Source organism: Lycium ferocissimum, chromosome 3 (genome assembly GCF_029784015.1).
Source record: "Lycium ferocissimum isolate CSIRO_LF1 chromosome 3, AGI_CSIRO_Lferr_CH_V1, whole genome shotgun sequence".
NCBI lineage: Eukaryota > Viridiplantae > Streptophyta > Magnoliopsida > Solanales > Solanaceae > Lycium > Lycium ferocissimum.
This window is the reverse complement of record NC_081344.1, coordinates 70,403,476-70,417,633: the sequence shown is the minus strand read 5'-3', so window position 1 is coordinate 70,417,633 and position 14,158 is coordinate 70,403,476. Positions and strand designations below refer to the sequence as shown.

Sequence of the window (14,158 nt, the reverse complement as noted above, 5' to 3'; positions counted from 1 at the left end):
GTTGTGATTTTTGAGACTTGAAATTGTGTTTAGACATGCATTTTACTTGAAATAAATTTGAATTTTTGTGAGTGATAATGAAATTACTCCCGAAATTGAAAATATTTTGAAGATAAATTTTCAAAAGAAGATCAAATTTTATGGCCAAACAATATATTTGAAGATAAATTTTTAAAATTCTATCCAAAATCTATGGCCAAATGCTAGCTTAGAGAAAATAAGTTGATGTGGCAAATATTTAGACTGTATTTATGATGCATAACTATAGTTTCAAGAAATTATGAATATTTTTTGGGTTTTTGAGCAAATACACAATACATACGCATAATTGTATGCGTTGATACAGCTCTTACACACGAGTTCAGCTGATTCAACTGATAACCGCCTAATACCCAACTTATACCTGTTGCTTAATACATCTCTTCCGCTTGATACAACAATTGTAACTACGTTTCGTAGTTACGCTTTAAACTATAGCTATTTATGAAATTTTTGCAATAATTTAACCTCGCTTTAAACTATAGCTATTTATGAATTTTTTGCAATAATTTAACCTCTGCCTGAATAGGCCTAATTTTGCTACAAACCTCTGCTTTGCGATTTTTTTTTTTTAATTAAGCCGAGGTTCGAACCCAAAACTTCAGGATATTAGGCGAAGGACAAAAATTAAAGACCAACAATTTGAGGGACAAAAATTAAAGACCAATGCCTTTGAAGGCCAATCGTGCAAAATGACTAGGTAGTCCACTAGTCTACAACTTGTCGCCCATGTTGACATCTTGTCGGGGAAAAAAAAAATCGAAATTGAGAATTATTTACGGTGTCAGTGATAATGTGATAAATAACTATAGTTTAGGAGAAAATAAGTTAATGAATTAGGCTATTGTTTAGAGTGTAATTGCGAAATATAGGTATTGTTTGCGTATTTACAAAACATAGCTACGAGGGTTATGAATTAGGTAGAATTAGGAAAAGAAATGATCAAAAGAAGATATCGGGCTGAAATTACGCGATAGATCATTATCAGCTCATACAATTATGCTTGTGCATTGTGTGCTTGCTACAAAACCCAAAATAACAATGTTTCATAATTTTTTGAAACTATACATATATATCATAAATGCAATCTAAATGTTTGGCATGTTGCGTAATATTTCCTATAATTTAACTGGTTATCACATGTTAATTTACCAGACAATTTCACTTTCCCCGGGTCGTCTTATCAGAAGTTTGTGGCAGCCACTTCTTTCAAAAGGATTCTTGTTTTATGCACATTTTATTTCAAGTGATGTAGTTGTAGTGACTAATAGGCTGCACAACAAATTCCAGAGTTATGTCAACTCAATGTTTGATTGAACAACAATATTTCGTTTGTTTCTCTTTTATAATATCCAAAGATATCTCCTCATTTTAGGACATGACATGCATCATAACCGATATCTGGAGAAAATACCGATGTTACACCGATAAGAGTGAAGATCGAGAACAATAACAACAATAACTATGTCTCAATTTCAAATAGTTGACAAAAAGTGCCCCGTCAACAAGCACAAAAGGATTGAAGTGACCAAGTACAACGACAAGTTAATCTATCTCTAATTATACCAACGATGGGATTTAGCTGTATGAATCGTCATTGACCATATTACTCCATTTAAACTCGATCTCAAGTCTCAAATTACACAGATTAAATAGAACCCAAAAATATTAAGCACTGTAGTTCTCCTTAATGCAAATACATGTGTTATCATGTTAAAATCTCCTAAGAACCAAACAACTGAAAGCAATAGGATTTACACACTAGATAAGGAGGGTGCAAGAAAACTGAACATCTCATTTCTTCCACGATTCCGGCACGGGACTTTATTTACCGTAGCTCTAGACCGCTAATAGCTAAGCCGCTAATCATACAGCTAATAAAAAAGTCCGTCATTACTGAGACGACTGGTAAAAGTCGTCTCAAATAGGTTTCCAATCATCTTCAGTCTACGACAAAGGAGATAAGGGCGAGGCACGGAACATGTTTTACCCTCAGCCTCCATTCAACATTAGAAATCTCAATTCATTCTCTTTTTTTTCCCTTATAACTGCAGTGTTCGGGCCCACTTGCACGCATCTCGACTAATTCCACGAGATATCTTCCACCTCCCACCAGCAAAGCAACAGATACCAAGTAACTCTGAAATCTCAATTCGCTTTTCCTATTCGCTATTAGCCCCTTTAGTGTCAGACGTGGTTCGTAGCATTTATCCGAGGACACCGCGATGAATTTCATCCTCATTATGCATGTCCTAAATTCTCAGCAGTGTGCAGCCAAGGATTGTACCTCTGCACCTCGTCATTGGAGCAACCTTACGCCACACTGGCCTCTCACTTCCGAGGGTCAAGGCATCAACATCAGACAGCACTTTGATGTCACAATTCCAGTGCTCCGGTCCATTAAACCCTCCAACTATATAAATATCATCTCCGAGCCCTATCAAAGCATACCCGATTCTCCTACGAAACTCGGATGCTGAAACAATCACTCTCCTTGATTCTCCTTCCTGCTTATGAATAAACCAATTGCTCATAACATAAAGGTTTTCCCTAACGACAGTCATCGGGCCCTGAAGCCAAGAATATTCGTGAGCAATCCAACCCTGCCTGAAACTTTCCAAAACCTGAATAGTCGACAAACCTCTATGCAAGACATGAACTTTACCACCAAAAACTACCCCCGAACATGCGGAATTGTGCGCATGATGGAGATCGGGTAATTGAACCCAGACATCCGTCTCAGGATCATAGATTTCCGCATTGTGTATCGACTTTCTGTGGTTAGTAAAACCCCCTGCAACGACTATCTTCCCATCCAAAACGCAACAAGCAAACATGGCACGAGGGACAAGCATAGACGCACACAGACCCCATGCTCGGGTTACGGGATCATACGACCAGACCTCGTCAGTTGCAAAAATTCCGTCTTGGTCGCCCGTCAATGGATCCACAGCATCACTTCCACCACCTAAAACAAACAACTTTCCGGCAGTAGACACAACACTAAATCGAGCGAAATGACTGATGTTTGAGGGAAGAACAGGGAGAGTAATCCAAAGGTCATGCGTCGGATCATAGAGCTGCCATAAGTTTTCAGGTTCAAATGCAGATACGCATAAAAATTCTTCGGATGAGTTGACCTCATGTCTCACTTTAAATAGTTCAGTACTTCGAATAGCAGCTCTCCAGGAATGGGAAACAAGCTCTAACTTCGGATGAAGGTAGAATGGAACCCGTGCAAGGCACCTAATGGCAACAGCATCGGGAAGACCTTCGATGAGTGAAGTCATAACCACCAAGCTCGCATCTATTTTTATCAGCAAATAATGATGGTGGTGCACTGCTATTGGTTGACGTCAACCTGAAATATGCAATTTGAATAATTAGACAGATAAACAAATGAATTACACACTCTGTATCAATTTATGTGACATTCATTCCTTATTAGTTAGTCCCAAAAAGAATGACACCTTTCTATATTTAGTAACAATTTAACTTTAAACTTCCCATTTTATCCTTAATGAGATGATTGATAGCCACAAATATCTATGGCTTATCCTAGACCACAAATTTCAAAAGTCTTCCTTTAATTCTTAAACTTCGTGCTCAATCAAACACCTTAACATAAACTGGGACAGATGGAGTAATACAGAACTAATATTATTATCCATACAGTTCTAGAAAAACGAGAATCATAATGTAAATTGCTAGCATTTTACATATTCAAAGTAAAACTTTTCTAAATAGAAAAGGACACCATCTCTTCTCAGCCAAACTAGTGCACTGAAATTGTAAAACAAATTACAGAAAAACAAGTTCCACAGTGGCCTACCTTTATGTAGAAGTATTGTAACATGTGCAAATGCTAAGCTCACATCAAATTTAGAAACTTCCAATTCAAAAAGCTAAAAACACCCGTCTAGCAAAAAGAAACAACAAGATGAATAATCCTCTCTTTTATTTAAAAAAAAAAAAAGAAAAAACCCAGCTCCATGATAAATTCAACTCATCAATACCTAAAAATAGAATACATACGTGTCCATGTACAGATGGAATATGATGGACTATTAGTTTGATGGTTACCTATTGGACCAGCGTAGGTGGTAGTTCAGGATAATGCCCTTTAGATTTACAAATATGGTCCCTTATGCATGAGGTCTTTGGAATATATACTTAAAGAAAATCATCCTTGTTTTCTCGGAAGTTCTAGTTTACGGCTTCTCGCTTACAGATCATTTGCAGCACTTGGAGATTGTTTTTTTATTTTGATAAGGTAACACTGTATATATATATCCAGAAACAGAACTGTTACAAAAGCACTTGGTGATTGTACTAAGTGAGCGTCACTTGCCAGCAAATAAGTCCAAGGGGAGTAACCATAGTGAAGAATGGTAAAGCTTTGAAGCCAAGCAAGCAGCTAATTGAAAACCTTTTTTTTTTTTTTTTTTTGGGAAAAAATGATTTAAGAAAGCAGAATTGGCCATAGCCCTGCATCCGAAAAGTTAGCGAAAATGGAAAAAGAAAGCAGAATTGGCCATAGCCCTGCATCCGAGGGGGTGGCTTGGCAGTCAATGAAGTCGGTGCAAACCTTGGAGAGCAGGGTTCAAATCCTAGGAAGACAAAAAGCACTAAGTAACTTCTTTCCATCTACCTAAAGCCACGGTGAGCAGAATTACATGATACTTGTGTTGGTCAGAGGTAGCAGGTATTTGGAGGAATAGTTGAGATGCACACAAGTGGGGCCCGTATATCAACAACAACAACGACATACCCAGTGTGTTGTCACAAGTGGGGTCAAGGGAGGGTGGGGTGTATGCAGACCTTATCCCTACCTTTATGGCCCCGTATACCACCATTATCAAAAATGAATTGGTATGCCGTTGTTGAAGGGATTCCTTGACCTCATATTCCATAACAGAAGACTTATAAGTAAGTCATGGAAAGCCAGCAGGCCCCTTAAATTCCTACTGAAGAAGGGATGTTTCAGCACGAATTCTGTGAAGCCACTGCATTCCTAAACCTCAAAAAGGCCATTATAGAGGCACAACTTTTGGCATTATAGAATTTTACCAAAACCTTGATTGCGTAAGTGCATAACTAAATATAAAAGGATAAGTGATATGGATATGCAAGAAGGAAAACCTATTACATTCCCTTGTCAAGTACTTTAGCATTAAACATCAAGGTCTCTCAACCTATGAATAAGAGCTTATAGACATCTTACTAGCTGTAATCAAATGGAGGCAATATCTAACCTTTCTCATATTATTTATGATTGAGAATTTCAGCTTTAAATATCTAAAGAAGAACCCAAAGATGAATGCATCATCTTAACATAAAGTGTTGACCAAACTATTGCAACCTAAGCTGTGAGATGCAATAGGGAAAAAGGGTCAAGAAGGGAAGAACAGTCTACTTGCAAAACTATTAACATCATGAATAAAGAAATCATAGACGACAATGCAGAATTGCAGATGATGATGACACCACCAAGGCCATTACTGCTCTAGACCAAATCCTATTTCTTGTGTAACTTTTCAGGATAAAGTGCTCATTTATTAAGGGAAGACATGGGTTGGAAGGAAGGGAAGGCAAACCCAGGAAAAAGCTTATAGAAATCATGCATGCACAAACAGGTATAATTTGCAGCTTATGTTTCTCGGACTCTTCAAAAATGATGACCGGTGCATGTTGGATCCTCCAAAAGTAGTGCATTTTTAAAGGATCCAACATGGGTACGTCTACTTTTTTGCAGAGACCGAGCAACGTATTTCACAACTCAATAGAAACTAAAGTTAGTTTCGAGTTGGCCTAAACAATTAGATGATGCCAAAAGGATTGTGCAAGAGCATGGTATACGCCCAAGAAGTAAAACCTCAGAGCAAGAATATGATACATGCCAAAAAAGTAAACATGCGAGTGTCCTAAACTTTGGGTTCCAATAACCATTTTCTATTCCTAAAAGCAATAGCAAAGCCAGGATTTTTAAACTTAAGAGCAAGAATATGATACATGCCAAAGAAGTAAACACGTAAGTCTCCAACTCAGCGTTCGAACAACCATTTTCTACTCCTACAAGGCAGTTGCATAGCCAGGATTTTCACTAAGGAGAGTCAAAATATAAAGAAGTAAACACACGAAGAAGCCAAGAGGATTCAAGATATACATATAAAGCTTTACCTCTCTACACTGTAATTCGTCACTGCCTACAAGAGCTTAGAAAGAGTACTCCCTCCGTACTCCCTCCGTTTCAATTTGTTTGTCTTACTTCCCTTTTTAGTCCGTTTCAAAAAGAATGCCTCTTTCTTTTTTGGCAACTCTTTGATTCAAACTTTCCACATGTCATGTTTAAGACCGCAAGATAAAAGGGCATTTTGATACTCATATAGACTACAAGATTCAAAAGTCTTTTTTCCTTTCTTAAACTCGTGCCAAGTTAAAACCAGACAAACAAATTGAAACGGCGGGAGTATTATAACCATCCCCACTAGAAAATTAAAGCCTTTGAGCAAACTAAAAAAAATCCCATCTTAATATCACAAAAACCCATCTGAAAGAGTGCCTAGAATTGAAACTCCACACTTAACATAAAGTAAAAGAATCCAAAAGAACAATACTTAGGGTGTTTCATATTTTGAAAAAGAATCAATCTTTACAAGAAAAACAGAATTTTATGCTAATTCTACAATTAAGTAGAAATAACTCAAAGAACAAAACTTGGGGTGTTCCAAATTTTAGGAAAGGACCAATCTTTATATCTAAAAAAAAAAAAAAAAAAAGAGAGAATTTTATGCTAGAAATTATCAAAAAGAACAAAACTTGGGGTATTTCATATTTTAGGAAAGGATCAAAAAAAAAAAAAAATCTATGCTAATTAAACTATGAAGTAGTGATAATCCAAAAGAACAAAACTTGGGGTTTTTCATATTTTGAAAAAGAACCAAGCTTTATTAAAAAAAAATGCTAGAAATTATCAAAAAGAACAGAACTTGGGGTGTTTCATATTTTAGGAAAGGACCAATCTTTTAAAAAAAAAAAAAAAGCATAGAATTTTGTGCTAATTAAACTATGAAGTAGTGATAATCCAAAAGAACAAAACAATGATTGTAATGGAATTGAAAATAAATAGATAGAAGTATTTACCTGCTTAGACACGAAGATAACTAAAGAGAAAAGCCCCAAATAAAAAGTCACCCCTTTGAAGATATTGTCAAATAGAATTGCTGTGAGTTTACAGATTTGTTTGGCTTTTGTCAAATACATAAAAACAAATTAAAATTAAAAATTTTAGAAATTTAGATATTTTTGCTGCCGGTTTGTGCAGTGAGAAAAGAATTAGACAAGGTTTATTTATGTGTCTACACAAAATTAATAAAAAGAAAAAAACAATAATACTACTCATACATCTAAAAAAAAAAAAAAAAATTAATTTGACTTGACACAGAATTTAGAAAATAAAAGAATATTTTTAAAAAGTGTGGTCCAAAAAGAACAGTAGATATTTATGCTTTAAATTATTTTTAAATATAAAATTATATTTATTTTTTTGGGATAAATTAATAAAAAAATAAGATCATATTCTTTAGACAGATGGAATATTAGTGTACCCCACATGTCTGCGATAGATGAATCAAAAAAAGTTTGATTCAATTTATTCTTTCAATTAAAATTGAGATTTTTGCCAACTCTCCTATTTAATTTTACAAAATTTAAAAGTTAGGTAAGTACGTTTGAAACATATGTAGAAAAGAACATATTTCATTTAATATTGCCTCGTTATGCTCATTAAAATGAGTATTTGATTTTATAAATTAAAAAGAATCAAATGCACACCTTAAATGAATTTATTTACAATAAAAAAAAAAAAATTATAATTAACAAACAGGCGAGTGAAGTAATAAAAGTAATTTTTTTTTTTTTTGATTAAGCATATCAGAGTTTTTGAGCCCGAGGACCTCGAATCCCCTTGCACCAACCCAGTAAAGCTGTGGAAAAGAAAAAAAAATAATTGCCACACACACCTTTGAGTAATAAAAGTAATTTTTTAATTTAATAAAAACTGATTTTTTTTCAACTCTTCTTCTCCGTTTCACCACTAACACCCCCACCACCCAAACCCGCCTCTCCTCCTTATTTTTTAAGTGGGAAAATACATTAAAAAAAAACCCCAACGTATAATTAATTATAATGGAATTATAAAACGGGCAACCTATTACCCCCTGGCCTATTTTTTACGTATTTTTGTATCCTTTTTTGGTAGCGTGGCAAAAAAAAATTGAGACAAATGGAGAGTTTATTTACCTTTCCTTTCTTTTTCATTTGATTTTTCTTTTATTAATTATATTTATACTAATTAACCTCTAATTAACCATTAACTTTGTCTTCTAAACCAAACCCTTCCTTGCTTCTTCATTTCAAAAAATCAACCTATATTCTTCCTCCATTATTTCAACCCACTTTCTTTCTCTATTAACACACACATTCAACCCATTTTCTTCCTCCAAAAGACACATTAAACCCATTTTTTTCCTTCATTAAACACACATTCAATTTAATCATCAATCATAAAGAGCTTATTTTCAAGAAACATTCAACCCATTTTCTTCTTCCATTTTCAATTTCATCATAAACCCCCCTCTTCTTCGTCTTCATTTTTTATTAAAGCTTCTTTGCCCCCCCCCCATTAATTTTTTCTTGCCCCCCGTTTGAAGAAATTTGAATAAAGAAATTGCCAAAGGACAACATGCAATTTCTTCCTTTAAGGCTATGTTCAATCATGGACTAGAATTTGACAACAATGGAATTGAAATTCTTGTGTTTGTTAAATTTCATGAAAATTGTCCAACCCGCTCCTCTTGCCATTTGTTAAATTTCATGGAAATTCATGGGGAATAGAATTTAAAAACAATGGAGAAATTGCACGAACTGCCCATGATTTCATGAACTGGGCTATGTTCAATCATGGCGGCGGCGGGGGTGGTTGAGGAGAAAGAAGAAGAAAGAAAAAATGAGAAAGAAGAGGAAGAGAAAAAAATGGGTTTTTATTAAAATATAAAAATTATTTTCTTGTTTTCTCCTATTAATTTTTTTTGCCACGTCGGCCAAAAAAGGTACGAAAATACGAGAAAAAATAAGGCCACGGGATAATAGGTCGCCATTTAGACAGGGTGCGTCATAATTAATGTCCCCACATACGTTGGGGGTTTTTATGTGTATTTTCCCTTTTTTAAAAAAACTTCTCCATTTCATCACCACCACCATGACACACTCTTCTTCTTCCCCCACCTCCATTCTTTCTACTTCATTTTTTTTATCACAATTCTCTCAACAACTTCATCAATTCATAATTTTCACAATTCTTCATCAATCCATATAGAAGAAATTCAATGTTACAACAACTCAAATCTTTTTCACTTTCCACTATTAAATCCGTACACACCCGCATGGATTTCTACCCCTTAATAGAGACAAATTGCCTCTTGACCGGATTTTTGTGCAGATTAGTTTCTGTTTTTATTTTTTTTATTTTTATGGTGGGCCGTAAAATTGGTTGTGATGGCATCTTTTTTTATAACTAGTAAATTTGATGGTGATGATGGAATTGATGATTGGGTTTGGGGATATGCCACCGGTGATAATGGAGGTTTTGTAATGAGTATAGAAAAAAAAGGAAAAAGAAAATAGGGTAAATTAAGAAAAATAGAAAAAAGAAAAAGTACTGGAAGTAATAAAATTTATTTTGTTTCCACGTGGCGCTGACGTGGATGCGCGTGTGGAACACCATAAAAATAATGCCTTGCGGGGGTTAAATTCGGTTTTTAGATGTTCGAGTGTGTAATAAATCGTAGCGTATAGTTTGAGTGTGATTAGACATTTTGAGTATAGTCAAGGGTGATTTTGTTATATTTTTTAACGGTCAAAATGGTTTCACATTTTCGGCAATTACCCCGCTACCAATTATTATGGTGAATTAGGACACCTAGAATTAGTTGAAGTAATTGTCTAAAATTTACTCCGTTTTAAAGTTTTTTAAGTAAAAAATTAAACATCCTTTAAGATTTAAAACCGCGACCCGAAATATTTAATTAGGCTATGTGTTAAGTAAAAATATGTACAAATGCTAGATATCAAATTGATGTTTTTATTGTGAAAATCCATTTTAATAAAACCGGATAGTACTAAAATGATTTTATAAACACAAAAGCTTCTTCTCTATTAAACCAAATACGGTCTCAAGTTGGTGACCTGAAAAACCATTTATATCTGAAGTTGATGACTTGAAAAAAGAAAACCATTTATATTTGAAGAAAGACTGATTTTGTTAGTAAAAATGAAGACTGATTTATAAAATACGTTATTTGGTGTAAACATTCAATCAAACTTCAACTTAAAGAATAAAATTTACGAGACACGTAGTTGACTAATTACCTGCTCAACTTCTTTTTTTTTTTATTTTATTTAAATGTCATGTTCTATGTAAAAGAGGAGGTAGTCTATTAATATCTTAAACTTAAATGAAGCTTCTGTAAATTGTAATGATTAACTCTCGAAGGTGGTCACAAATAGAGGTTGGTCACACAAAAATACAAATAAAAATTAGCTAAACATGAGATTTCAAACACACTAATATAAGCAAAAGTGATATAAAATGCTAAAAAGCCATTTTCGCTAAAGATATCCTGTGATTTTCCTCGCAAGCAAACACAGACATTTTGATGCGTGGACTCCATAAATTGCGTCGTTGAGTCTCGGGTGAAAGCTCTTGACTCAGTATGTCATGCAAAACGAAGAAGAGAAAGAAAAAGATTAGAAATGCAAATCGGACTAAAGCAATTATGGAGGGTAAAGAAGACAGTTAAAGCCACCCAAATCGTGGACTTATGACAAAAAAAAAAAAACAGTACTTATACATATGACACTAATCAAAACAACAAAGACACTAGCTAACCATTTACTAACTGAAAGATTTTTTTTTCTTTTTAAAAAAAAAACCTATCAAAGTTACAATCTTGGTTGTTTGGTCGCTGATTACTCTTACATAAGATATAACAAAGATATCTGAACCATTGATTTGACAGAAGAAAAGTTTTCAGGTTGCCCAAAATCCATACCAGATTAACTTTGCATCAACATAATCTATGCTTAGACTCTGGCCGAAATATGATTGGGCAAGAATTGGTGGTATATTTTTTACTTGGAGCATATGTAACAGAGCATGAGTTAAACCTTCATACTAACACCAAAGAAACTGCAAGGTCTTACTTTTCTTGTCGATAAATCAAAATTTTCATTAGTAAGCACCAAGTCGGTGTCAAATAATGTAAAGTTGTATACATGACTCAGCCTAAATCATCCAATGTCGTCTACCCAGTTTAACCATCTGTAGGATAAACTAGTGATTACAGGAAACATTAGTCGTTAGTGTTCACACACTTGTAACAGCTTTGCATACATATCTTTGGTATAGCTTCATTTCTTCTTCAGTAGACACTCAAGACTTTATTTGACACTGCCACACGCTTTCTCTATGTTAATGAATCATGTTAACCCCCAGGGGTTAGCTCAGTTGGTAAAAATTGAGGGACTTGTGTATCAGATCACAAGTTCGAACCCACAAATACCAGAAAAATATCGTTTATAATGATAACGTCAACCTTAAAGGAGCATGATATGTCATCACATTACTTTCTTGAATGAGTCAACGACGAGAAGAATAGAAAATGCTACTGAACTTTACACAAGATTGAGTTGTAATAGTAACAGGACTTCCATAAAAATATACAAAAGATGTTTAGATCAAAGAAGCAAAATTAGATTTGGTGTCCGGGGAAGTGGCGCTGAAAACATGTTTCAAGGAGAAAAACAATTTGATGATGGAAAATAAAGTCATAGTGCAGAACAGGGAAATATATTACTTTGCATGGGGTTGATCCTTAGGCATACAAGCAAAATAGTTTCCTTTATACTAAAGATTTACACGAAGGATACCTAAACATAACAGTCCTTTCTGTCCATATTTTAACTAATACCTCAAAGCAACATCTTAAAACGTATTATGCAAATAAAGAGAAAAGAAAAAAAAAACAAAGAAAAACATAATCGGATTAGAAGGGAATCTGACTTTAAGCAAACATGTAAACAAAACTTAAAAAAAAGTTTCTATCAAAACCAATGTTTCATGTCACGTTATTTAGACTAACTCACACGGATTCCTAAGCAAGGAGTTGATATGCTAATACTGTATCTTAATGCAACATCATTGAATCAGATTTACTCAACACAAAGTAGACATCTCCCAATGATTATGAGTTTTAGAATAAACAAAAGACGTCGGCATATCATCAAGGCAAAATAGCACATTTCCAATAATCCAGAATGTAACGCCCTAAAACATGGTTTCTAGCACAGTGTCTAAATTTAATCTTCAGTTGAGGGCACGACTGCTATTTACATCCGAACACCATCTGATTTAAAGGTTTAAAAAAAAAACAGCAGATAACCTCATGATTTAATCCAGAACAGATCTGAATACAATAGGACCCCGAAACATGATCATTCCAAGCATAAACAGAATTTTAAATGAGAAAAGAAATAGGGTAGGATCAGATTTACCTCTTGCAGGTGCAGTGAACGGGGGCCGTCGGCATCGAATCTACTCTCTCGTTATGAATAGATCCAAACCTCGAACCAAATGAGTCCACAAAAAGTAAAGAGAAATACCAGAGCTTCGAAAAGGATGACAACAGCTGAGTAATTTCAATCGTGCGTATTGGTGTTTTTTTTTAATATATGGTCGTTCCAGCTTGTAAGAAATGTTCTTGAGTGTCCCCAAAAGAAAAACCTCCCTTTAGGCTAAGACTTAGCGAGTATTTATAGGCGATGTAGAGCTAGGTTTTCAGATTCATGAGCGGGAACTTGAAATCAAAAATTTGAAATTGAGTCCAGGCCTGTTCTCAATCGGAACGTTGAGGTTTTCTTCACATGCTTTGGTTCAGATCTTACCTAAAATGGTGAGATCTTCTCTAGTACTGACCTGCTACCTATTTGGCTTCATATGAGTCTTGTGATAAGCTGAGATGGGTGTAGGGAAATTGCATAAAAACGGTAGTGACAAGGTCTGTCAATGACTGGTGTGGTTTTGGTCTAAACCGAAAATGGAGTGAGGAGAAGAGAAGGTGCGGCTGTTTGCTTAGACTTAGGATTGAGAAATATTAGGTTTTACAGAGCAATGGGCTCATTTGGGTATTAGTTGGGCAGTTGGGCTGGTCATTTGAGCTGATTAAAAGGGATAAGTGGGCTGATGACCAAATGGGTAAACTACAGAGGTTGCCTAAATTGTAAATGAATTGGCCCATCCGTTTTCCTTATATTTCTTTTGGCTTTTAAATTATATTATGTAGTAGAAATAATAATAATAATAATACTAATAAATTAAAATAATAATCTTATCATTAGTATACAAGTAAGGTAATAATAGAGTAAAATATTACCTAAGTTATATCTTATGATCAATACATAATAAGTAAGTAGCGATATACAACATATTAATATTTAACAATAGTAATACGTTGGTATCTTTATAATAAAGTAAGAATCGAAAATAAAATCTTTAATTTATTAATAACTTAGAAGCTCAAGAAAATGAATTGGAATAAAGGAGGGACAAAATTGCGTGTCAACAATTTGATATATTTTGCCATTTTCTATTAGCGACTTTTATTATAACCTCAGTTTTGTTTATTAGTCCGAGCAAAATATGACTTATTTAAATTCAAAATTTAAAATGAACAATTAATAAAAAATAAATTCTTCTTTGAAATTACGTGTATTCTATATTTACTTACGTTTCCAATTATCAATTTTTATTCATATTGTCACTGAGATTCATGTCAATTCATTCTCTTCAAACTTATCAGAATATATTAAGTGAATTTTTGAATGCTACTAAAAAAAATATATATATATAGTAAAAAAGTGTAGTGCTAACTGACTATATTTCTAATATATGTAAGTGTCCAAAAGGGACTAACACAGCAATGAATACTTGTACCAAAAGCTATATAAATTGTACACTCTAACCAACTTCTTTGTTATCCCACGTGAACATACACGTATGCAC

At 34.2% G+C, this 14,158-nt stretch overlaps 1 protein-coding gene across 3 annotated transcripts; it reads right to left on the bottom strand.

Annotated features, from left to right (window-relative positions):
- Window positions 1-1,629: 1,629 nt before the first annotated feature.
- On the bottom strand, window positions 1,630-7,342 carry LOC132050619 (F-box/kelch-repeat protein SKIP30-like). Of its 3 annotated transcripts, XM_059441969.1 has the most exons (3): window positions 6,220-6,807; window positions 3,872-3,958; window positions 1,630-3,400 (listed from the first exon to the last, which is right to left on the bottom strand). In XM_059441969.1, exon 3 carries the CDS (start codon window positions 3,327-3,329, stop codon window positions 2,292-2,294), a length of 1,038 nt encoding a protein of 345 aa, XP_059297952.1. In that variant the 5' UTR covers window positions 3,330-3,400; window positions 3,872-3,958; window positions 6,220-6,807; the 3' UTR covers window positions 1,630-2,291. The 3 variants fall into 3 exon arrangements, with proteins under 3 accessions (XP_059297952.1, XP_059297950.1, XP_059297951.1); XM_059441967.1 differs by lacking the exons at window positions 3,872-3,958; window positions 6,220-6,807 and adding an exon at window positions 7,183-7,342; XM_059441968.1 differs by lacking the exon at window positions 3,872-3,958.
- Between the last annotated feature and the right edge of the window lie 6,816 nt (window positions 7,343-14,158).